Source organism: Pteronotus mesoamericanus, unplaced genomic scaffold (genome assembly GCF_021234165.1).
Source record: "Pteronotus mesoamericanus isolate MK-2021 breed Mesoamerican mustached bat unplaced genomic scaffold, CSHL_Meso_final contig_37, whole genome shotgun sequence".
Lineage (NCBI taxonomy): Eukaryota > Metazoa > Chordata > Mammalia > Chiroptera > Mormoopidae > Pteronotus > Pteronotus mesoamericanus.
Window position 1 is genome coordinate 2,952,994 of NW_026555144.1, and position 26,554 is coordinate 2,979,547.

The 26,554-nt window shown below is 39.3% G+C and overlaps 1 protein-coding gene and 1 pseudogene across 1 annotated transcript in view; both read right to left on the minus strand.

Moving 5' to 3' along the window:
- MORC4 (MORC family CW-type zinc finger 4) overlaps nt 1-19,351 on the minus strand; it is a 92,950-nt gene extending 73,599 nt beyond the window's left edge. Inside the window, exons 1-5 of the mRNA XM_054576920.1 lie at nt 19,095-19,351; nt 18,899-18,971; nt 12,959-13,091; nt 1,275-1,492; nt 407-554 (exon numbers count right to left, since the gene is read on the minus strand). Coding sequence (XP_054432895.1) covers nt 407-554; nt 1,275-1,492; nt 12,959-13,091; nt 18,899-18,971; nt 19,095-19,196 — 674 coding nt within the window. The 5' untranslated portion in view covers nt 19,197-19,351. The remainder of the gene's footprint in view (nt 1-406; nt 555-1,274; nt 1,493-12,958; nt 13,092-18,898; nt 18,972-19,094) is intronic.
- Nucleotides 19,352-25,378: 6,027 nt separating this feature from the next.
- Nucleotides 25,379-26,294, minus strand: LOC129073221 (aminoacyl tRNA synthase complex-interacting multifunctional protein 1-like; annotated as a pseudogene).
- Nucleotides 26,295-26,554: the final 260 nt, after the last annotated feature.

A 26,554-nucleotide genomic window follows, 5' to 3' on the forward strand; every position in this document is an offset into this window, starting at 1 on the left:
CTGGGTGGCTCAGTTGATTGGAGTGTCATCCAATACACCAAAAGATTGTGGGCTCGATCCCTGGTCAGGGCATATACCTAGGTTGCAGGTTCGATCTCCAGTCAGGGCGCATAAGGGAAACAACTGATTGATGTTTCTCTCTTACATTGATGGTTCTCTCTTTCTTTCTCCCTTCCTCTCTCTCTAAAATCAATAAAAATATCCTTTAGTGCGGATTGAAATTTTTTCTAAAAAAAGAACACTATCAAAGACAGAGCTGTGGCTGTAAGAAAGTTAAGAAAAAGTATGCAATGAGATACAAATATCTATCAAAATATAACTACTCTGCTTCTTTAGAAATTTATTAAAATATACTTCATCATACTACCTTTGCCTAATAGAATCTATCACCCTTGGAGTACTATACCTGCGGATATTCCAAATAATAATACGAGTGCCTTTTTTGCCTGGGATGGCATCAAACTGAGACAGCAGTTCATTTTCATTGTTGAAAATCGAATAGTTCAAGATGGCTTCTAGGCTGGGCAAGGAATCCTCAGTAATAATCATTTTTTGTAAAACCAAATATAGTCAAAGAAAAAATGATATTTTAAGAGAATGCTATTAGTTAGGAAGATCTGCCTTTTGAGTTGCATGTTTAGATAAAAATGGACATAGAGAAATAAAACATGGGCATTACTGCTACAGAAGGAAAAGGCAAAATGAAGAAAGGTTGTAGAGACAAACACAAAAATCAGTTACTCCTGCAGAATATAGCTTCAAAGATACAATGTAAAAAAAGACCGTTCTATATTTAAGAAATAGATCAAAGGCTGAACTGTTAGGCTCTTTGGAAGTAATAAATTCAAACTTTATTGTTATACTGCTTGGGTCAAGATGACCTGTTATCTAACAGAAATAACAGCCTGTCCAGGAATGGAGAAATGAACGATTCTGCAATCATATAAACTAATGAATAGTATGTTTCTCGGAGTATGATATAAATGCAGATACCTTTTGGGGAAAAATAAAGAGAGGGGGTACTTTACCAAGGGACTGGTGATGGGGGAGAGCTACAGATAAATAACATAACAATGATATTTTCCATACAACAAAAACATTTCTAAGCTTCTGTCAATAGTCCACTTATTTTTCAAAAAATGTTTAATAGGGGGAAATTCACGTTAAATTTTAGACAGTTGAATTGATAGCTGGATTTGACCTGAAGAAGTTTCTATCAAAATAACACAGTAGACTAATTTCTAACCAACATTCTCCACTTCCAGAAAGGATATTGTTTTGCTGGTTGAATGGAACAATTGGTACAATAACTGCCTGGGCCTGGACACATTCCAGGTAGGTCTGTGATAGGAGTCCAACAGTGAGAGTACCCCCATTCTTGGTGAAGACAAGAGCGTCCTTTCCTAGCCGCATGGAGCCTGACTTGAAACCATTACCAAAGACCCCGATGGGACACTGGCTCTTCTTTATTACTTTATCTGTAAATCCAAAGCTGTAATTACACAAGGAAAAGGAAATCAGAAAAAAAAGAAACCAGAAAGATACAAAGCATCCTAAGATAGGTGGCAGGCAGAATGTTTAGTTACAAATGAAATAACACTTGTAAAAGCCTCTCATTTTTTATCTTGATATTTCTGGGCAAAACTGTTATGTTAAAAACACAGGAAATTACTATGGGGTAATAGGGTTGATTTCCTCGTGTGGTTTGTGTGTACATAAACACTTCCAGTGTAATAGACTCACATTTTATAAATGTAAACATGGCTTCTTTCCACTAACAAAGATAGCTGGAGAAGGGGATAGGTGGCTGTCTTTTTTTCTGGAAAAAATGGCTCTGATTGTTAATATAAGATTAGGGTAGGTTGAAAAGGTGGTTATCTGAGTTTACTGTATAGAGGTTAACAAAAGTCCAGATAGCTGCACTGATCAGTGTCACCAGACTAGGCATCCCTGAACCTGGTTATATCACCTTCTAGAAATTTGAGAGTCAGAGGTTATATGTCTTAACAGTTTCAACTCTCTGCTCGAAAGTTTACCCTTCCAATTCTTATGCTCTTCTCCATCTGCTGAGACAGTTCATTGGAATGGGGCCAAGGGATAAAAATAGGTAGTTCTGCCTCTGAATATCAGCAAACAGCTGCAGTATAAAGTCTCTCTTGTTCTGTTAAGGGCATTTCACTGAGTCACCTCAACAATCACTGATCAGCTTAATTTGGCAACCAGATCCTTTTCCTTTAACATATGCTCCATTCAGACATGCAGCAAAATAATAGAACCAAAAAAATAAAAGATATGAAATTCAGAAAATGATGGTTATCTTCCTCATATACCTTCCCTCACTACAAATAAAACTAATTTTAAGGACTGTTTCTCTCCAGACTGACTAAATTTACAATGTTGTATACCATTCATTCAGTAAATATTTACTAAGTACCTACTATGTGCCATGCATTGTGCTCAATACTGGAGACAAAACTGTTGATAAAAGAAATATGATTCTTGCCCTTGTGGTTCACAGTCTAATGAAAGTTTTCATATGTTACAGATTAGATGCTTCTCCAACATCAATAAAATAGACACTCTGTATGCCATGTCTGAAGAGTGTGGCCTTAGCTCTTGCACTTTTAAGCAGAGTTCAGTTGCCTAGTTTCTACTTCCTGAAGGGTGCAGTTTGTGTTTATTTCCTAAGAAGGAATACCACCTTTCAATTTTCTATTTCAAAGTGTTACACAATAATACCATTAAGTCCTTCTAGAGTAGACAAGTTATAAGAGCTTTATGCATCCTACAAATAAATCTAACCACAGAGAAAAGTAATTTCTAGGGCAATAGTACCTTTGAAAATCCCCAAAGAATGTTGCATTTCTGCAGTCTATGGACCTTAGTATTCCAGGAAATAAACTTAGAGAAGTTGGTAAGATTCAGGCATTCCTGTTCCTCTTATGAAAAAATTGGCTAGAAAAGATGCAGTCATTATGAGAATTAAATTATATACTGTATGCATAATATATTATAAAGTAGTACTCAAACTTGAATTTTAAACTATCTCTGGAAGTCACTCTGAGAATTTTCATGTGGTATCCCCTAGCTCTACTTCAGATCTAATATCATATCTAAAACTCAGGGCTCTTCATAAACAGTAACCTACCATGTGAAAATCTCAATGGTTATTTGGACATAAACCTTCTCTTATGCTACAAAAAGCTTTAATTAGGTGGTCAAGGGAAAGTGGTGAAAATAGAGACTATATAGTACTCTTTTAATTTCCTAGCCATTCCTGCCTTTTATGCCATCTATCTTTTTTTTCCCCTTTTGTGAGTATAAACCCTGATTGTGCAACTTAGTTTGAGAAGACCAAATGACCATACAAGATTGAGAAAGTAAGTAGTAGGGGACAGAACCAGAAATAGAAAAGGATAAGAATAATGGGAAGAGAGAATCTGGAAGCTTCTGGATATCACTGTTATGTTCAACTTAATTTTTCTTATGTATTCTTTTATATCATTTAATAGTTCCATGTTAGGTATTTTACTTAACTGAAAATTGAAGAATGGATGCCAGATATTAATCAAATAACTACATAATATAAAAGCCCTCACAATAAATAATAGAATTGTAGCATGAATTTTATATAGTTCAGTATAGCTCACTCATTTTCCACAGAGATAACTTGACTTATATAGGGGGTTTCTCTTCACTAAGCCCTGTTTTATCCTCTCGTGTAAGAGAACTGTGTTTACACACCAAGGGGGTTTGGATACCAGCTCTTTGAGTGGAATCCAGGAAGACAGCAGCTTGTTCTTGACTTTATTAAAATATCAAGATTCTAGAATCCGGAGAGGTGAATTTAAATTGGGACTCTGACCAATGAAACAAACCTTAGCAAATCCATGGACATACAAGGGTGGGCACTGTTGTTTCCTAGATATATTGGTGATGTAATATGCAATATAAAAGAATGAAAGACTGCTAAGCACACTGTTATTCTCTGGCTGTTGTTTTAGAAAAGACCTACTAAGAACTGCACTTCTAATCAGAGTTTGCAAATATCTTCAATTCATGGATCTGTAGCTGCTTTTAATCCTTGAGCTCTGAAAGAAGAGGTTTTCCACCTTACTGAAAAGGCAGCTGAATATATAGACTAGTTGGTTCACACACTAACCTGCTAAAGAGAAGCTAAAGAGAATTAATTGTGAACCTTAAAGAAAGTCAATGATAGGTCTTTCCTTTTTAATTTGATATTCATGAGATTATGCATTTATGGGGGAAACTGTTGCTGCAGTTACATAACTATTTCATTAGCCTGAAAATAGGAAGATTAGCATAAAGAGCTGGAAATATGGATAGGATTATAATAAATATTATAGATAAGCCCTGACTGATATGGCTTAGTGTACTGAGGGCCAGCCTCCGAACCAAAGGGTCGCTGGTTCGATTCCCAGTCAGAGCACATGCCTGGTTACAGGCCAGGTCCCCAGCAAGGGGTGCACAAGAGGCAACCACACTTTGATGTTTCTCTCCCTCTCTTTCCCCCTCCCTTCCCCTGTGTCTAAAAAAAATAAAATAAAATATTTTTAAAAAGAAATGTAACAGAGCAAATAGAATTTCCGTAGGCTTAATAATTTTATATAACCACTTCTATTACATCATTTCTTCAGGGAAATCTTTTTGGAATTCATAAATTACAGTAGATCCCTCCATTATATTCTTTCATAGAACTTGTACTTTTCCTTCATAGAATTTACCAGTAGGTGGGATAGCCTATTTAGTTGTATTAGTACTATTCAAATATTTTCTATATTTTTTCCTAAACTATCAGCCCCTTGAGAGCAAGGACCATGTCTGTCTAGTTCAACACTTCATCTCCAGTGACTTTCACATAGGTGTTCAGTAAAAATGTGTTGCATGAATCTGGAACAAATATTGTTGCAATTACTTTGAAACCATCCTCTTTCTTTATCCTGCCTTGTAACTAACTATGAGCACCAACTTTGACCAATGTAGTTCCACAGGCAAAATGGAAAGTGGTAAGATCTAATGAGCCCACTATTTGACACCCATGTCATTGGTGTAAGGTGTGGTGGGAAGGAGTCGGTAAGGAGGTAAGTGTTTAGAAAAAATCTACTACATATAGAATTAGACATATAAATATTTGGGTTACATCCCACCTAAAATTATATTTATGATAACATAAAATATTAATTTTAGGAGATAAAAGTTAAAAGGACCAGCTCCATAACATCACCAACATACTGGCCACATTCTTATCCCACATCTAGATGTTGTCATCAAATACTCTTCTAATTATGAGGGTCTAAGACACAAAGTACATAGGGTACACAGAGTGGTAAAGAGAATTTATCACTCTGAGTGGTAAAACATAACCAAATTGGAGGATCCAAGATGGCAGAGGTATGAGTGGAAGTCACACTGACCTCCTCCTAGGACCAATCTAGAGTTTCAGCTAAATTGTGAAGAAATCACCTGGAAAACAACTGAACAATAGTGAAAGAGGAGCCTTGGAACTTTGGACAGACAGAAGAATGGGCTTCAGCACAACCTAACTAATAAGGAGCACGGTAGAGGCTCGAGAAGGTGGGCTAGATGTCCACAGGTGGCAGGAACACAGGGATATTGAAACGGCCAGTTGGACCCCCCTGGGAAGAGCAGGGTCTAAACCATAAGTGGGGATCTCCAGCCTAGATTACCAGAGGCCAAACAGCACACAGACATCAGCCAGCTGCAAAAAGTGTAGGGGTGCTCTCTGCCAGAGAGAGGCTGCTGGAGACTCAAAGAGAGGTTTAAAGGGCCAATGTAAAAATTTGTAGTGGCAGCCACTTACCCTGGGCACCAAGGGAGGTGGGGGCAGAGTGGGCTGGAGCTGCCTGGGGAGAGACTGGGAAAGGAGGCTTTGGGGCGAGGACTGAGAAAGTGGCTGGCAGGGTCCTGGTGCTGACTCATCCCCCATTCTGCAGCTGTCATCTTGCTCAGGCAGACCGCTCTGCTTATTGGCAGCAATGTGAAAGGACACAATAGCCACACCCCCAGGAGGCTCTGGCCTGGACAGGCATTGCGTAGGCCCAGAAGCTGAGTACAGAGTAGGAGTCACAGTTAGTAGATACCTGGCTACAGGGGACGAAGAGTGGTCTAGAGTAGCTTGAGGAGAGTCTGGACACAGAGGTGTTGGGGAGAGAACTGATGGAGTAGCTGGGGAGATCTTGGTGCTGGCTCCTCCCCCATATGGCAGCAGCCATTTTGCTCAGGCAGACCACTCCCTTGAGTGACAGCAGCATGAAAGGGTACAATAGCCATGCCACCAGGAGGCTCAGCCCTGGCCCTGTGTTGTGCAGACATGGGTGCTAATTGCAGAGTAGCAATCACACGTAGAAGATCTCTGGATGGATGGGGCACAGAGTGGTCTGGAGATGCATGGGGAGACTCTGGAGATGGAAGCATTGAGGAAAGAACTGAGAGAGTGGCCAGGGGTATACCAGTGCTGACTCCTTCCCCATATGGCAACAGCCATCTTGCTCATGCAGCCTACTACCTTGCAGGCAGCAGCGTGAAACAAAACAATAACCCCGTCCCCAGGGAGGACTCTGTCCTGATCTGCGATGCCTATATCTGACTACTGAGGGCAGAATGAGTAGATTAAAAACTGGAGAAGACAGAAACACACAGTAGATTCCTGGAAATCTCTTAAACTCTGCCTAAGGTCAGATGGGGTCAACAGCTGACATCATCAGAGGCAAATGCAGAAAGAAAAAAAAATACAGTTTCTTACCATAGAAGTTCTCACCACAAAGTCAGGAAGTCATAACAGATCAATTTAGGAAGAAGAAGCAAAAAAGAAATGTCTCACAAAAAATGGGAAGACAAAGAAACACCCCCCAATTGAAGGGAAAGAAGGAATCCCCATAAAGAGAATTAAATGAAATAGAGGCAAGTAAACTATCAGATATTGAGTTCAAAAAATGGTTCTAAGGAAGCTCAGCAAGCTCGGTGAGCTCAGGGAGAATTACCAAAAACTAAGGGGAAACTATGAGGAACTTACTGGAAACTATGTCAGCATGAAAAAAGACATAGAAACTTCCAATAAGAGGCAAGAGGAAATGAAGAATACAATTTTTGAATTGAAGAACACACTAGATGGGATCAAAAGCAGGCTTGATGAAGCAGAGGATCGAATCACTGAGTTGGATGACGAGGTAGAAAAAAGCTGCAGGGAAGAACAAGAAAATGAAAAAAAGACTCAAAAAGAATGAAGAGGCATTGAGGGAAATGCAGGACAACCTGAAACATAATAATATCCGTATTATAGGGATACCAGAAGGAGAAGAAGATGAAAAAGGGATAGAGAAGCTCTTTGAAAAAGTAATGATAGAAACCTTCCCTATTTTGAGGAGAGAAAAAGTCATGCAAGTTGAGAAAGCACAGTGGGTCCCATTCAAGAGGAACCCAATGAGGCCCACTCCAAGACACATCATCATTAAAATGGCAAATATCAAAGACAAACACAAAATCCTAAAGGCAGCAAGGGAGAAAGAGGTAGTAACATATAAGGGAGCCCCAATACGGCTAGCATCTGAATTCTCAACAGAAACCCTGCAAGTCAGAAGGGAGTGGCAAGAAATATTCCCAGTCATAAAAGTCAGGGGCCTGCAGCCAAGACTACTCTAACCAGAAATGCACTCAATTAAAATGGAAACTGAAATAAGAGTTTCACAGACAAAAGAAAGTTAAAAGAATATACATCTATCAAACCAGCACCATAAGATATGCTAAAGGGACTGCTTTAAGAAGATGAAGAAAAAGAGTGAGAAAGAGAGGATCACAGGTACAAAGGGAAAAAATGAATAAGTACTATCAATAATAACTTTAAATGTAAATGGATTAAATGCCCCAATAAAAAGACATAGGACAGCTGAATGAATAAGAAACCATGAACCATACATATGCTGCACATACATATGCTGCCTATAAGAGACTCACCTCAGAACAAAGGGCCTACACAGATGGAAAATAAGGGATGGAAAAAAAATAATCCAAGCAAATGGACAGGAAAAAAAAAAGCAGGTGTAGCAATACTTTTATCAGACAAAAGAGACATCAAAAAAAAAAAAGAGCCATAAAACGAGAAACAGAAGGACACTTCATAATACTCAAAAGAACAATCCATCAAGAAGACATAAACATTGAACCTAATGCCCCCAACACAGGGGCACCCAAATATATATAAGTAAAATCTTGGAGGATTTCAAAAAAAGATATAGACAGTAACACACTGATAGTAGGGGATTTTAATATTCCACTGTCAAAAATGGATAGAACTTCCATACAAAACATCAACAAGGATATTATGAAACTGAACAATTCATTAGATCAAATGGACTTAACGGACATACATGGAACCTTTCATCTCGAAGAAATACACATTCATTTCAAATGTACACGGGACATTATCAAAGATAGACCACATGACAGGACACAAAAAAAGCCTCAAAAAATTCAGGAAAACAGAAATCATAACAAGCATATTCTAGGACCACAAGGGCTGGAAACTGGAAACTATCCTCAAGGAAAAAACTCAAAAACATTCAAACTCATGGAGACTGAATAGTACACTATTAAGCAATGAATGGGTCAATACTGAGATCAAGGATGAAATCAAAAATCTTCTGGAAACAAATGAAAATGAACACACAACAGTCCAAAACCTATGGAACAAAGCAAAGGCAGTCCTGAGAGGGAAGTTCATAGCAACACAGGCCAACCTAAAAAGGATAGAAACATTTCAAATAAATGACCTAACACTACAACTTCAAGAACTGGAGGAACAATAGCAAATAAATCCCAGAGCAAGTAGTAGTAGGGAAATAATCAAGATCAGAACAAAACTGAATGACATTGAGAAGAAAAGAACAATTCAAAGGATCAACCAATCCAGGAGCAGGTTCTTTGAAAGATAAATAAAATCGACAAGCCTTTAAGTAGACTTATCAAGAAAAAAAGGGAGAGGACCCAAATAAATGATATCAGAAATGAAAGAGGAGAAATAACAACTGATTCCACAGAAATACAAAGGATTGTAAAAAATTACATTGAACAATTATATGCCAAGAAATTTGAAAACCTCGATGAAATGGACAAATTTCTAGAAAAATATAATTTTCAATCAATGAATGAAGAAGCTGAAAGCCTGAACACACCAATAACACCTGGTGAAATTGAAGCAGTAATCTAAAAACACCCACCACACAAAAGCCCTGAACCAGATAGTTTCACAGGAGAATTTCACAAAACATTTAAGGAAGAGCTAAACCCTGTTCTTCTCAGACCATTCCAAAAAAATCCAAGAAAAGGGAAGACGCCCAAACTGTTTTTATGAGGCTAACGTCATCATAATCCCAAAACCAAATAAAGACTCAACAAAGAAAGAACACTACAGGCCAATATTGCTGATGAACATAGATGCTAAAATCCTCAACAAAATATTGGCAAACCACATCCAACAATACATGAAAAACATTGTATCCCATGATCAATTGGGATTCATCCCAGAGATGCGAGGATGGTTCAATATTTGCAAATCAATAAACGTAATACATCATATAAACAAAAAGAAAGACAAAAAACACACGATCATATCAATAGATTTGGAAAAAGCATTTGATAAGGTACAGCATCCATTTATGATAAAAACAATGAGCACAGTGGGAATAACGGGGGCATACCTGAACATAATAAAGGCCATATATGGAAAAACCTACAGCCAGCCTCATACTCAATGGGCAAAACCGAAAAGCTTCCCAATAAGATCAGGAACAAGACTACGATGTCTGCTTTCACCACTTCAATTCAACATAGTATTGGAAGTCCTAGCCATAGCGATTAGACAAGAAAAAGAAATAAAAGGCATCCAAATTGGAAAGGAGGAAGTAAAACTATCAATGTTTGCAGTTAACATGATAGTGTATATAGGAAAACCCCATAGACTCCACCAAAAAACTACTTGATCTAGTAAGTCAATTTGGCAAAACAGCAGGATACAAAGTCAATATTCAGAAATCAAAGACATTTTTGTATACCAAAAATGAAATATCAGAATCATAAATCAGAAAAAAAACATCTTTGCTATAGCAGCAAAAAAAATTAAGTACCTAGTAATAAACTTAACCAAGGAGGTAAAAGACCTGTACTCAGAAAACTACACAACGCTGAAGAAAGAAATTAAGGAAGACACAAATAAATGGAAGCATATACCATGTTCATGGGTTGGAAGAATTAACATCATCAAAATGTCCATACTAACCAAAGCAATTTATAGATTCAATGCAATCCCTATTAAAACACCAGTGATATATTTCACAGACACAGAACAAACATTTAAAAAAAGTATATGGAACAAAAAAGACCCCAAACAGCTGCAGTAATTCTGAGAAAGAAAAACAAATTAGAAAGGATCACAATACTTGATATCAAACTATATTACAAGGCCACTGTAATCAAAATTTTCTGGTATTGGCAAAAGAACAGACACATAGATCAATGGAATATAATAGAGAGTCCAGAAATAAACCCACATCTCTATGGTCAATTAATATTCAACAAAGGGTGCAGAAGCATAAAATGCAGTAATAATAGCTTCTTCAACAAATTGTATTGGGAGAGCTGGACATTACATCCAAAAAAATTGAAATTCGACCACCACTTTACACAATACACAAAAATAAACTCAAGATGGATAAAAAACTGAAATGTAAGTCATGACACCATAAAAGTCCTAGAGGGGAACATAGGCAGGAAACTCTCAGATATTCTATGCAGCAATATTTTCACCGATGTGTCCCCTAGAGCAATGGATGTAAAGGAAAGAATAAACAAATGGGACTTTAGCAAAATAAGAAGCTTCTGCATGGCTAAATAAAATATCAGCAAAATGAAAAGGGAGCCAACCTTATGGGAAAATATATTTGCCCTGATACCTCAGACAGGGATTTGATCTTCAAAATATATAAAGAACACACACAACTCCACTCCAGGAAGACAAACAATTCCATTAAAAAATGGGCAAAGGGCCTGAACAGACACTTCTCCAAGGAGGACATACACAAGGTCCAGAGACATATGAAAGGATGCTCATCATCATTAGGCATCAGAGAAATGCAAATTAAAACCACAATGAGATATCACTTCACACCAATCAGAATGGCCCTCATAAATAAATTAACAAACAACGGGTGCTGGTGAGGTTGTGGAGGAAAAGGAACCCTAGTACACTGCTTATGGGAGTGCAGGTAGTGCTTCCACTGTGGAAAACAGTTTAGAATTTCCTCAAAAAGCTCAAAATGAAATTGCCTTTTGACCCAGCAATCCACTGCTGGGATTATACCCTAAGAATCCCAAAACACCAATTCAAAAGAATCTATGCACGTTTATAGCAGCACAATTTGCCTTTGCCAAATGCTGGAAGCAACCTAAGTGCCCATCGGTAAATGAGTGGATCAAAAAGCTATGGTACATTTTCATAATGGAATACTATGCATCAGAAAGAAAGAGCTACTACCCTTTGCATCAGCATGGATGGAACTGGAGAGAGATATGCTAAGTGAAATACGCCAGTTGGTGAAAGACAAATACAATATGATCTCACTTTTAAGTAGAACCTAATCAGCAAAGCAAGCAGGCAAGGAAAATATGACCAGTAACATTGAAAGAAATAAGAATTCGAGGGGGACAGGAGGGAGGGAGGGGTGTAGCAGAGAGGGGAAGGGGAAAGGCCGGATCAAGGAACAGGTGTGAAGGACACAAAGGACACATTGCCTAAGGCAAGGTGGGGATGGGTCTGGCAGGGGAGGGTGGTGGAGGATAAATGGAGACAAATGTATTAGAAAAATTTAAAAAATAACAAATTTATAATTGGTTATGCTGAAATTTCATTTCATTTCTTTGATGCATCAAAGAGTTTTTTTCCTACAAACAGGGTTACAGAAATAGAATACCTACAAAGAGAACTACAACAAAATTAATGTTTTCTTTTCCTATAGTTTGAAGCCCTTTCCTTCCTCCATTGAAGCCCTCCATTGTTACTCATTCTTCACGTACTAGCTCAGGAAGCCATATTGAAAGTAATCAATCTCATCTGCTAAAAAAGGAAGAAAGGAGGAAAGAGTTAAGAAAATACTCATTTTTCGCTGAGTGATATGTGAATACAATGAAGTATAAACTTACATTCTCAACTCCAAACCTTTTCAAGTGATTAGATGAACTGAGAGTGGCAATAAAAATCTATATCACCAGCTTCAGCAGCTAGAAAAGAGAATTTCCGGACTTTGAAATTCTACTGCAAAACTTTCAAAGATTGCAAGTATAAATGCCTTCTATTTATCTTTCACATGGCTCAATTATACCAAGGCACATTCATAATTTTAATCCAAAGATCATCCCAATTCCAATACTTCTGATCTAAGAGTAAATGTAAGTGAATATAAATTAGATAAGGGTCTCAGACCAGTGATGGCCTTCACATCTTTACACTTGTTCTTCTCCTTGCCTGAACTCTCATCAATTGCCCCTTGTTCCTTTACCTTGTTAAATTTTACTACTCACCCTTAGATCTCAGCTTAAATATCACTTCATCTATGATGCTTTTCCTAACTTCCTGGTTTAGATCGGGTTCCCCTGCTGACTTGTCCCATTGCATCCTATACTTTACTATTACTATACTTATCATTTTTATTATGATTACTGCTTAATTGTCTGAATTGCCAGCAAGGCTGTACATTCTGTGAGGGCAAAAACAGTGTCCATTTTATAACCAGTACCCTGGCACATAATAGATGCTCAATAATTATTTGTTGAATGAATAAAGGGAAAGTAAAATATTAAAGAAAATCATTAAGCCTTAACTACAGTTCATGAACTCAAGACAAGAGGCAAAGAATGAAGACATTTTTACCTGAGCATTCGGTGTAATTTATGAGGCGTCATTCCACATCCATCATCAGTAAAGGTTAAACAAAATTTATTCTTGACCTCCTCAACATCTATAAAGAGCGTCCTGGCAGATACATCTGGATCTACAGCATTATCTGCAACAGGTAGAAATCTGTGATATTATATCCCTTTTTCTAATATTCTATTTAAATCTCTAGTTCAGTGCCCCTAAAACATAGAAAATGTCCTTTATTCCTTTCATATGGATGTCCCGCAAGGTGATCAGGAAGCCTTGGTGGTAGTACACATACTAGGATATAGGGAACAAGAGATATGACAGCAGATGTGGTTATAAGCTGATTTTAATGCCTGATCTGCAATCTGCTTTTCTTCTTTCTATCGTCAAGGTCTGTGAGAAAAATAACTCTTCCTACATACAAAGCATTTTGCTCAGTTTTCGTCATATTACTCCCTGTCTTTTAACCACTTTACTGCTCATTAATACACACAGTAAAGGGCGTCTCTGGAGAAGAGCTACATCACAATTTTGGTACATATAGATGCATATTACACACATTACAGTTTACTTGTGAAAAATATATTTTATACTTTTTTACATCACCTCCTGTGTTAAAGAGCACAGTGCCATGGCTGGTGCAGCTCAATGGACTGGGCACTGGCCTGCAAACCAAAGAGTCACTGGTTCAGTTCCCAATCAGGGCACATGCCTGGGTTTCTGGCCAAGTTCCCAGTTGGTAGGATGTGAGAGACAATAGGTCAATGTTTCTCTCCCTCTCTTTCCCGCCCTCAAAAAATAAATATAATTTTAAAAAAATAACACAGATATTATCACCATCCCTGTTTATAGCCTTGGATGGACTAAAAGAGTTAGAGGTTAAAATCAAAACATTTAATTGCCTGTTTAGATCCAAGTGATAGTAACAAGCTTGCTTAGAAAGAGTGATTCTGCCTAGGTACTCTGTAATAGTCTTAAAGGTGAGGCCGTCCAACCCTCATTAAATGGAGAACATAAGATTAAAGTAAAAAACAAAAAAAAAAATAGAGAGAGAATGTTTCACAGTTCCTCCTCAGCTAGTTCTTCATAATAGGTTAATTGTTTAAGACTCCAAAGACATCAACTACAGCCATATTCTAAGATACGTGCAATGTTCACAACCCCAGGGGGAGTCTGTCTAGTGGCCACATATTTTTGCCACAGGTCCCAGTTTATACAATTGTCAGTCACTGACACATGCAGTACAACTGTCTCATTAGGACTCGCTGGCCTGAGTGGGAGGGCAATTCATGCAATCTATTGGATTGTTTCCTTAAGCACTCCGGTCTCTACTAGTTCTTTAGTCAAGACTGAGACCTTCCATTCCATCCAATTCCCTTTCCCTAGCATGCTATACTGCTTTGCTGTTATCATGTGGCTGGGCTGAGAGATCCAGTGTGGGGCTGGCTGTATACTGGTCCAATTACCAGTATTCAAATTGTGGCGTTTCTCCACTGGGAACATCCTTAACAAGCAAGAGAAGTATTACACATATTCAAAATATCAATTTTTACAATACAGTTAACAGTATCAATTATAACCACTTGTATGTATGGAATGTCCATCAAATAAAAGAAGACACAGATTAATTCCAAGGGTCACAATAATGTTGCTAGAATCAGTGATAAAACTGTCACTGATTGTAACCTGAAAGAGTCGTAACAGCACTACGGCATCAGAAAGAGTCCCAGAAGGGGATTAAGAGGTCTGATGGAGTCAATCTTTAAGTACTAGATGGCTCCAAAACCCTGTATTATGTGGCAGATCAAGTAGGCCAACTTTGGCAGGAATTATAAATTTGACATGCAAGAGTGGCTTTATCAGAAACACACATTTTACTTTGTATAGGAGGCAGCAGTTTTTTCCTTTCACTGACAGAAGGATTAGGCATTCTGAAGTTGCCTACATTGTTTCAAGAAACTACTTGGCAAGCAGGCCTTGAATTGTTTTAGGACCTATCAGTCACTCCAGCTGGCAGAAAGCCAGGGCCATTAAGAATGATACCTTTACCTTGTCAACCAACAGGATATCATGTCTACTTTAAAAACTTTGCATGTAGAGAATTTTTTTCTAACGCTTTATGAATATTCATGATTCAAACGCATAACATATCAATTCCAATTCCGTGTTCACACAGCAGTGCATTCAATGAATCAGCTTGCAGCCCTCTCATAAAATCACTTTTACTTTTTCCCTCTTTACTGCAAATGCTGCCTAAACTTTACTAGGTGCTCCTTTCCAGGAACACACCAGTTTTCAACAAAGGCACTTCAGGAGTACAAAGTAGCTAGCAGGAACAGCTAGATAGTTTGTTTCCTTGCCTGGAAGCTGATGGAGTAGGGGAGGAGAGGGCATGCAAGAGGCCAGGGTCGACTGAAGCAGTAGGGAAGAGATCAGAGAGGCAGTCACAGCTGTTCAGTTTTGTACTTACTTTTAGTTTTAAGTGGCCTTTTGCTTGACCTCAATGAATGAAATTATAATAATAACAAGATGAGCCTCAACAAATGAACTTAAAATAATAAAGCACCAATCTTATGGCTGATTTCAGTCCTACCTCTTGCTGTTTTACCTTCCAAAAATTTTTGCTGACAGATCCTAGGGAATCTATTTTCAACCACGGCCCAACCCACCTAGCCTTATGAGCAGGTGAGACAATGAGAGAATTCCTACTCCTCTCCTCTCCTCTTACCCACTACTTAGGCAAGAGCTGCACTAGCAGATCCTGAGATGTCTTTATCCCATAATCTGGCCCACAAAATCTCATGGGCTACCAGATTCCAGGGGGTCTTGCCTGTTCTAACCTGGCCCATTCTACCCTTATTAGGAAGACAGTTCTTTACCTCTCTCCTTACCTACCACTTAGGCAAAAGCATGAAAACCAGACTGCAGGCAATCTATCTTATTCCCTAACCTGGTCCATCCAATCCCTGATCTTCTAAAAAAGCATTGTAACTGAAGCCTCATTCCTTACTAGAACCTGGAAGGCAATGACAGCCTCCCTCAAGAGACAGGCTGATGAGTGGGGAGATGGTTTTTCTTTTTTTGTTTTTAAAAACTGAATCGATTGGTGTGACATTGGTAAATAAAATGATATGGGTTTCACGTGTATAATTCTGTAATATATCATCTGTATATTGTACTGGGTGTTGACCACCCCAAGTAAAGTCTCCTTCCATCCCCATTTATTCCCCTTGGGGAAATGGCTTTGAGGTAGTGCTTCACAAGTTTCCCATCCTCTCCTGTCCCAGAAGGATGGCCTATGTGGATTCCTGAAAGTTTCCAGGGTGAAGCTGCTGCCCTACAGAAATCCTGCAAGTGTCTAAAAGTATTCTCTCATCTAAAATTAATGTCATCATCTTTTGACAGAAGCAATTCTTCTTCCTGTGACACACACACACACACACACACACACACACACACACAGTATCAGAATTCAAATGACCACAAGTTTGAAATTCAAGTCATTTTTATCCCTCCCTCTCCCTTATCCTATACACCACTAAGCCCTCTCAAACTTGCTATTTTTATTCCCATTGTCACTTTATTAGTTTACAGAGTTTATTCCCTCTCATGTAGATTACTGAGATGAACTCCTCAGTAGTCTTTTAAAGCCATCTCTCTGTCTTTGCCAATCCATTTATATGCTGCTGCAAGATTAACTCCTGAAGCACAGCTCACATCATGACATTCCCTGCTCCAAAAACTTCAAACTAAAAGGCCAAATATCCAAGCCTCCCAGTCACATCCTGGTCCCACCAGGCCTTTCTAACCTCACTTTCTACTTGGTCCTTGAAGTAAAAAAGACCTGGATCTGCCACTTACTACACATGTAACCCATGTAACCCTGGAAAAATCAATTAAATGCTTTGAACTGCTGTATCCTCATCTGTGGGATGGGAATAACAACAGCAACAACAACAATACCACTTACCTCAAAGGGTAAAGTTAAAAATGTATTATTGAAAGTTCTTTGTAAACTTCCTAAGGACCTAGAGTTTTGACTATCTGTGGACTTCATGCTATTGTTAAACTCAATTACTCAGTGTTCTTCTTGCCTTTGTTCATGCAGTTGTTACTTTTGCCTGGAATGCCCTCCCCGCCCCACACCCATGTCCACATGTCCCAATCCTTCAAATCTCAGCTCAAATGTCATGTCTACAAAGCTTTTCCTAACCCTCCTCTTCCTGGTAAGCTGGAAGTCATCCTTCTCTCAACTGAACTCCCACAGCAATCAATGTGTATATCTTTACTGATACATCACTGTTTATTTTGTCGTAACACAAGTCATAAACCATTTGTACATACTTAATATCCCTTACTAGAGGAGTACATTTTTGTACCTACTATGGTGGCCTTGCCCACAGTGAGTACTCAATAAATACCAAATGGATGATTCACTAGAAAATAAATGCACAGGTCGGGGAGAAGACTGTTGAAGGAAAATCTACAATGAAACTTTTGGATTACTAGTTAACACTTTGCTCTCCCTCTCCCCTATTATTAATATGACCACAAATAGTGATTTGGTTTTGAAATCTCTGTGTTTGTATATATGTATGTAGGCATGTGTGTGTATATATATATAATACTCATAAAAATGTGTACTCATGTGGGACATCTTAGGCCAGGCTTATGTTAAATTAATGCTTAAAACAAAAATCATATGCATACAAAATTACAAATCACCCATAAAGTTCAGTACATAGTAGATACAGATGGTTTTGCACAGCTTCACTATGAATAGAGCTGAATGAAAAACATATTTGTCTCCCATTCTACACTAAGCCAATTCTTATTTTTTCTTCTTTTTTTCTTTTTTTTTTTTTTGAGTTACATGCACATAGATCCTGTTCCACTGTGCAGTTTCAATCAATACATGGTGCAAAACTTTAAAGATCCCTGTTCTCTAGGGTTCAAAATGTGTCACTGTCACTTTTTTCGCTTCACCTTGTAAGCATCCTGTTTTATGGTCAAACTAATCATCAAAGTTCCCTGCCACCCTTCCAAATAACTCTCCTGACCATCTCCTCCTGCTGCCCATTGATTTTTTGCCCAGTACAACTCACACTGCATGGCCACAGAGATTGCTTAAGTAGGAAATGGGGCTCATTTGGGGAGCTCTGAAACCAAACCTTGCCCCATAAATATCTCTCCCTCCTTTAAGTGTTTTTTGTAACATTTACAGTGTGCTCTATACCATGATGCATTTTATCCAAGGATGCTTTTCTTCTTTGCTTTCCACATAGTATTTAAGCACACTACTATAACAGCTGGTGTACTTGCTTTCAAGGGATCAACTAGAAATGCTTTAAAAGCAAACATCGGTGGAATGAGAGGAGAGGTTAAGTGCTCAGTATTCATTCCAGCGGTGTGAGGGCGCTCGTGGGCCACGTACCCATCCCTCCGCATTCACACAGAGCCAAGTGCATTCGTGTCATCTCTTAAGAGATGTCCCATCATTCCCAGATCTTCTGGTCCCCAAAGGTAAAGAACTCCGTTTTCCAGACCTTTCTTCATGACCCTACTGTGTTCTCTACAGTGCCCCTCTGGTAGCTTGGCGTCTTTCATCGGCGGCCAGTCCCTGTGGAGCCCAGCTGCCTAGGGGCCCCATGTCCTTTCGATTATTAACTAAGCTATCCTAAAGTTCCTGGAACATCACGAGCCAGAGAGGAAAACCTCCCAGGAGTTCTATTTGGGCACACCTTGTTACCTCAACTTTATTCCCGGAAACTCATCCCGGGATAGAGAGCCGTCCCCCTCCTCCGTCTGCGGAGCGGGGACCAGTCCCGAAGCCCCCACCCAGCCGCAGCCCACCCTGCACGATTCCACACATTCCTCTCGCGTCTATGGCACCACGTTGGCACCACTGCCTTAGGCGATGCGGCCAGGCCCACCCTCGCCACTCACCTAGCAGCTCAGCGATGGCACTGAAGGGTCGCGTGTGGCTGCTGGAGTTGCTCTGTAGGTAGCGGGGGCTCATCTGGGGGCGAGAGAAGGCCCCGTCCCGCGTGAGGCCTCGGCCCACCCGGTCCTCCCGGCGCACCCCCCACCTCCTGCATCCCCAGGCCGCGCGTGCGTCCGCCCCGTGGGGTCCCTGACCTACCGTACTCAGGCGTATCCCAAACGCCTGCGGGCCGCTGCCCTGTCGTGCTAGCCCGCTGCCTGGCGCGCCAGGCCCCGCAGGGGCCCCTCGGTACAGGAGCATTTTTTTGGCCGCCACGATACTCGATTGCTGCCTCTGGACTACTCGCCCTGCCGTCCCGGGCTGGAGTTCACTCACTCCCACTCGCAGCTGGCAGCCGCTGTCCCGGCCGGGCTGGCCCTCCCTAGCTCCCACCCGCAGCTGGCGGGGGCGGGGCGCGCTCCAGCCACCTGTCCCAGGCGGGAGGGGTGAGGCCGGCAGAGCTGAACCGCGGCCCCGCCCTGTTAGCACCTCTCAAGACCCACGGTTTGCCCGGCAGTCCTCTGAGCCGTACAGAAATATGGCGACCTCCTGACAGCCGCTTCTTGATCCCCGCCCCTAATTAATTCTTGGCGTCTGCCATAGGCCAGAACACCGAGCGGGAAAGCGTGGAGAGAGGAGGGTGAGTGCGTGGGGAGGAGCGGGAATGAGGCAAGGAGAGGGAGAGGGTGTAGGGATTTCTGGAAGGGAGTCTCAGTTGGCCTGCATGACTAAAGAGCAGGATAAGACAAGCCTTACAAGTTCTAAAGACCACAGCCCCCTCTGCTATCTGGGTAGATTGCAGGCTCGCGTAATGGGACAACATTCTGACTACTCTGGCTCAAATGTCTCTGGAAGCACCCAGAACTTTCTGGAAGGCAATTGGCAAATCATCTTCAAAGTTTGCAAGCCTGGATACAAGCCGTTTATGAAATGAGAAATTGGAATGCACTTAAATGCCTCAACATAGGGATTGGTTAAGCTACAGAGTGAATAGTGATGTGGAAAATATTCATGAGGGAATGAAGAAAATAAGAGGTTACAACATACCCTGTAACATGATACCTTTTTTATTTGAAAACCAAATATTGGAAAAACAAGAATACATACATATGCATGCATACACACACACACACATTCACACACACTGAGAAACACTTGAAATGATGTATTCCAAGATAATCTCTCCAGGTCTAGAATTATGATTTTTCCCCTTATTTCTTATTTGTACTTTCTAAATTTTATACTATTAAACATACACTATTTGATTTTAGAAAAAAAGTTATTTAAAAAAATTTTAAACAACATAACGTCCCCTAATATGGATGAACTATAATTTAACCATTCTTCTATGATAATTCTGGTTGTTTTTAACTTTTTTTAAATCAACTTTTTTCTTTTTGATAATACAAAAAGCGCTGCTTCAGATGTACTCATGTACAGATCATTAATTACTGGTATTATTTCTACAGAATATTGCTGTGTCTGATATCATGTTTACTCTTAATAAATACTTAATACTTTACTTAATAAATTCTGGGAGGTGATTTGTGCCCCTACCCCAGAAGTGATGAGAATTAGATGGTACTGATCTGATCTGACCAATCTTTTCTTTTTTTTTTTTCGCCAACGTTTGGAATAAAAAGTGTTTCTTTATTGTTTTAATTTGCATTTCTCCAACTACCAGTAAAGCTGTATATCTTTTCCAATGCTTATTGTATATTTGTATCTCTTCTTGAAGCACCTGTTTATATCCTTTTAGCATAATCCCCCCATTGGTCCTTCCCATTTGTCATTTTTAGGGGGTGTATTTTCAATTATTTTTAAATGCACAGAAAATGATATGGCAAATCTCCAAATACTTATTTCTTAGATTCAAAAATTATCAACACTTTATGATACCTGCTTTATATACTCTCTTCTTTAATTCTTTAAAAAAAATTATAGAGAAAATCTCAAATGTCAAGTCATTGTAACCTATACACTTGTGACTTCTGAAAATATGGAAATTTTCTTAAAACATAACCACATTGCCACTTCTAAACAAAGTTCATAAAAATTATTTGATATCCCTTAATAACCAGTCCATATTCTTTTTAAAAAATATTTATTTATTTTATTTCTAATAATTTATTTTTTATTTTTATATCACTTATTTATTTTTTAATTTACAAATCATGTTTATTCTATTACAGTTGTCTCAATTTTTCCCCCTTTACCGCCCTCCACCCATCCCACCCCACCCCCAACTCCCACAGTCAATTCCCACTCCGTTGTCCATGTTCATGGGTCATTCGTACATGTTCTTTGGCTAGTCTCTCCCCCTTCTTTCCACCATTGTCCTCTTCCCCATCCCCTCTGGTCACTTTCAGTCTGCTCCATGTTTCCATGCCTGCGCTTTACTTTGTTCGTTAGTTTATTTTGTTGAATAGGGTCCACTTACAGGTGAGATCATATGGTATTTGTCTTTCATCAACTGGCTTATTGCATTTAGCTTAATATTCTCCAATTCTATCCAGGTTGTCGTAAAAGGTAGGAGTTCCATCTCTCTCTCTCTCTTTCTTTTCTTTCTTTCTTAAATGCAAATTGATTTTATCTATTTTTTTAAATGTCAAACTTAATAATAAAATATTTTAAAAAATTAAAACCATTATAACATCTCAGCAATTAAACCAACATGACACCAGCACAGAAATTATCAAGTAGATCAATGAAATATAATGAGATTTCTAGAGACAAATGTATATATCTGTCTAAAAATGTAATATGTGATTAAGTTGATATTTCAAAACAATGGGTAAAATAAGGCTTATTCAACAAATAAGGTGCATGGACCAGTATTACTTGAAATAAAACAACTATAGAGCCCTATTTCACACATTATACAAAAAAATATTCAGGTGAGTTAAAAATCAATGTCGGATCTAAGGAGTTTGAGGAGAAAATACAAAATTATATTTTTCTTACCTCGAAGTACAATATTCAAACCCAGAAACTATAAAGTAAAATATTGACAATATGACTATATTAAACATTTAAGACTGTACAGAATATGTGTATAAAAAAAGTTAAAGGACAAGTAATAGAATAGGAAAGTATTTGCAACACATCTTAAAAATGGTTAATAGTTTTGTTTGCTTTTTTGGGGGGAAAAATTCTACAAACATTTACTCAAAAAATGGAAAAAGAATACCAGAAAGTCATTTAAAGCCTTTTTAAAAAAAGTAATAGAAATAGGCAAGAAATATACTAAAACAGGTTTAGTTTCAACAAATAGGAAAGGAACAATAAAAATAACATCCTTGTCACAATCAGACTAATGAGTATTAAAAATATTGGTAATATCAAGTATTGGCAACTCTGAAAGGAACTGGGTATTCATAGATTCTTTTTCTGCATCTTAAAGCAGTCCTTTTAGCATATTTTGCAGTGCTGGTTTGGTGGAGGTGTCTTCTTTTAGCCTTCTTTTGCCAAGGAAGCTCCTTATTTGGCCTTCCGTTTTAATTGAGAGCCTTGCTGGGTAGAGCAGTCTTGGTTGCAGACCTTTGCTTTTCAGTACTTAGAATATTTCTTGCCACTCCCTTCTGGCTTGCAGGGTTTCTGTTGAGAAGTCAGATGCTAGCCGTATTGGGGCTCCCTTATATGTTACTCCCTCTTTCTCCCTTGCTTCCTTTAGGATTCTGTGTTTGTCTTTGATATTTGCCATTTTAATGATGATGTGTCTTGGAGCGGGCCTCAGTGGGTTCCTCTTGAATGAGACCCTCTGTGCTTCCTGGACTTGTGTGACTTTTTCTCTGCTCCATTTAGTGAAGTCTTCCATCATTACTTTTTCAAACAGGTCCTCTATCCCTTCCTCATCCTCTTCTCCTTCCGGTATCCCTATTATACGGATATCATTACGTTTCAGGTTGTCCTGCATTTCCCTCAATGCCTCTTCATTCTTTTTGAGTCCTTTTACAATTTCTTACTCTTTCTGGGAGGTTTTTTATTCCTTATCCTCCAGCTCACTGATTTGATCCTCTGCTTTATCTAGCCTGTTTTTGATTGCTTCCACTGTGTTCTTCAATTCAGAAATTGTATACTTCATTTCCTCTTGTCTCTTCTTGATAGTTTCTATGTCTTTTTTCATGCTGATATAGTTTCCAGTAAGTTCCTCATAGTTTCCCTGTAGCTTTTTGTAGTTCTCTTTGAGCTCACTGAGCTGATTGAGCTTCCATAGAACCGTTGTTTGGAACTCAATATCTGATGGTTATCTTGCCTCTATTTCATTTAGTTTTCGTTGTGGGGATTGCTCCTTTCCCTTCGAGTGGGGCGTATTTCTTTGTCTTCCTATTTTTTGTGAGACTCTTCTCTTTTGCTTCTGCTTCTTAAGTTGCTCTATCTTGGTCTGACATTGTGGTGTGAACTTCTATGGTTGGAGACAGCTGTCTTTACTTTCTGGATCTGCCTCTGATGATGTCAGATGTTGACCCTCTCTGACCTTAGGCAGTCTGTTGGAGACTTCCAGGAATCTACTTTTTGTGGCTGTCTCCTTTAGCTGTAAATCTATTCACTCTGCACTCAGTAGGCAGCTGAGACAGCACAGGGTGGGGTGGAATCCCACCTGGGGATGGAGCTATTGGGTCCTTTGACGTTGGTGCCGCTCAGGGGGAGTGGTCTCTCCCTGAGCAAGATGGCTGCTACCGCATCCGGGATGAGTCAGCACGGAGATTCCACTGGCTCCTCTCTCAGTTCTCTCCCCAAAGCCTCCTTTCCTAGTCGCTCCTCAGGCGTCTCTAGCCCACTCTGTCCCCGCCTTTGCCGGAGACCAGGGTAAGTGGCTGCAAATAAACAGTTTTGGCCCTTTAAACAGTTCTTTCCATCTCCATCCGCCTATCTCTGGCAAAAAGCAACCCTGCCGCTTTTAGCAGCTGGCTGTTTTCTGTGTACTTTTTGGGCTCTGGTGCTGTGGGCTAGAGATCCCCACTTTTGGTTTAGACCCAGCTCTTCTCAGGGGGATCCCACTGGCTGTTTCAATATCCTTTAGGTGCTACCACCCGTGGGTGACCCGCCCACTTTCTCAAGTCTGTACCGCTCTCCTTACCAGTTAGATTGCACTAAAGCTGATTCTTCCGTCTCTGAGGTTACAAGGCTCCTTTCTCGCTCTTGTTCATTTGTTTGTTCCAGGTGATTTCTCCCCAATTTAATTTTAATTCCAGGTTGGTCCTGGGAGGAGGTCAGTATGACTTCCACTCACTTCTCCGCCATCTTGATTCTCTCTATTGCATTTTTTAAAAGCAGGAATGCTCGTAGATGGTACTGTGTATTTCCTATTGCATCATATTGTGTGTTACATACTTTCCAACACTTAGTGATGTTCAGATTGATCAGTTCGTTCCAGTGGAGGTAGCCTGAATGTTCCACTATAGGGATACCTCAAAGATATTGTGGGTTTGGTTCCAGTAACCCCAATAAAGTGAATATTGCAGTAAACTGAGTTATATGAATTTATTGATTTCCCAGTTCATATACAAGTTATGTTTTCACTATACTCTTGTGCATTAAGTATGAAATAACATTATGTGTTTAGAAAACAATGTACTTTAATTTAAAAATAGTTTATTGCTAAAATATGTTATCCATCTTCTGAGACTTAATTATCTAAGTCATAATCTTTTTGCTGGTGAAGGGCCTTGCCTTGATGTTGATGGCTGCTGACTGATCAGTGTAGCAGTTGCTGAAGGTTGAGGTGGCTATGGCAATTTCTTAAAAGAGAGTGAAGTTTGCTGCATCAATTAGTTCTTCCCTTCTGGAATGATTTCTCTGTGGCATTAAATGATCTTTGATAGCATTCTACTCACAGTAGAAGTTTTTTTCAAATTTGGAGTTGATCCTCTCTACCCTGGCATTGCTTTATCAGCTAAGTTTATGTAATATTCTAAATCCCATGCTGTCATTTCAGCATCCTTCACAGCATCTTCACCAGTAGATTCTATATCAAGAAAGTACTGTCCTTGCTCATCCATAAGAAGCAACTCCTCATCTGTTAAATCTTGTCCTAATGTTGCAGCAATTCAGTCACATTTTCAGGCTCCACTTCTAATTCTAATTCTCCTGCTATTTCCACCACATCTTCAGTTAACTCCTTCAGGGAAGTCTTGAAGCCCTCAAAGTCATCTGTGAGGATTGCAATCAACTTCTTATGAACTCCAGATAATGTTGATATTTTTATCTTTTCTCCCATGAATCACAGCTGTTCTTAATGGCATCTAGAATGGTGAATCCTCTACAGAAGGCTTTCATTTTAGTTTGCTCAGATCCACTAGAGGAATCACCACCTATGGCAGCCATGGCCTTATAAGATATATTTATTTTTCTTTTTTTAGGGATAAGTGACCAATGTATTTCTTTTTATTTTTGTTAAAGTTTTTCTCTAATTTCAGTAACTGAAGCATTTTAATTTAATTTTATTTTATTCTGCTGTTGGCCATAGTTTGGGCCCTTCACACTCCCTTCCTTTTCACCTCAAAGGGAACTCCTTTGTAAGTAGCCACACACTCATCATTGGTGTAGAGATCACGCTAGATCTGCTCCCAAATCTTCTTCTTAGGATTCAACTCTTTATCAGGCTCTCCAGGAAAAGCATCAAAAGTAATTCTGTCTCTAGGAACAGATGCACTGGGAGGATCCGTGATTTCAACTTTCTCTGGTGAACTAGCACACATCACCATTGCTTGAGATAGGACTCCCCTCAACTTTATGGGTTTCAGGTTACAAAGTAAAATCACCATCCGATTTTGCATGTAATCAACAGGGACAACTGTTCTTGGGACTGCTTCTCCAACATCTACTTCTTCCACATACAAAGAATCTGCATTGGGATGTTTTTTAGCAATCATGATGTAACCAATTCGAAGATCCAGACGGGAATCATCTATTGGCTTAGAATCAGCACTTCCTGCTATTGATTGTTGTTTTTTCTCCTTTTTATCTCTTTTCAAGTTTCACTTTCACCTTCTTTTCTTCTCCTCCTCCTCCTCCTCCTTTTACCTGTTCTTTGGCACCAGAAGATATGGTTGTGATTGGTATAGACTGTATCACATTTTCAGAATTAGCTTGCAGTGGAGTACCAGATGGGAATGGTATTTGTTTCACTCCATTTTTAATTTCTATCCGAATTAGCTCTTGCTTCAATTCTTGAATTTATTTCTTTACTTTAGCATTTTCAACCTGAAGTTTCTTCTCTTCTCTCAAAGTTGCCTGCAGAATTGCTTTTTCCTTAAGAAGAGCAACTTGCTGCTTAAGATACTCAATAATTTGATCTGCCTCTGCACCATTCTATTCCAGCCTCTTCAGAACAGCATCATTGGTTGCCATTTTTGCCAAAAATGGCAGAAAATCATGAATCAGCATCCCGGGATACCACCAGGGCAGCCTCTGCTTGGGGCAATTATTATTTCTTAAGCAGTAAAATTTGAGAGTCAAATTTACTCTTGATCCACAGGCTGCAGAATGGACGTAGTATTAGTAGGCATGAAAACAACTTTATTCTGGCTCGACGACCAGGGAGGCCAGAGGAGTACGGGAGGTCGCAAATAAGCCCCCTGCTCTGGGGCAAGCACATGCGAGCCCAGGCAGGCAGG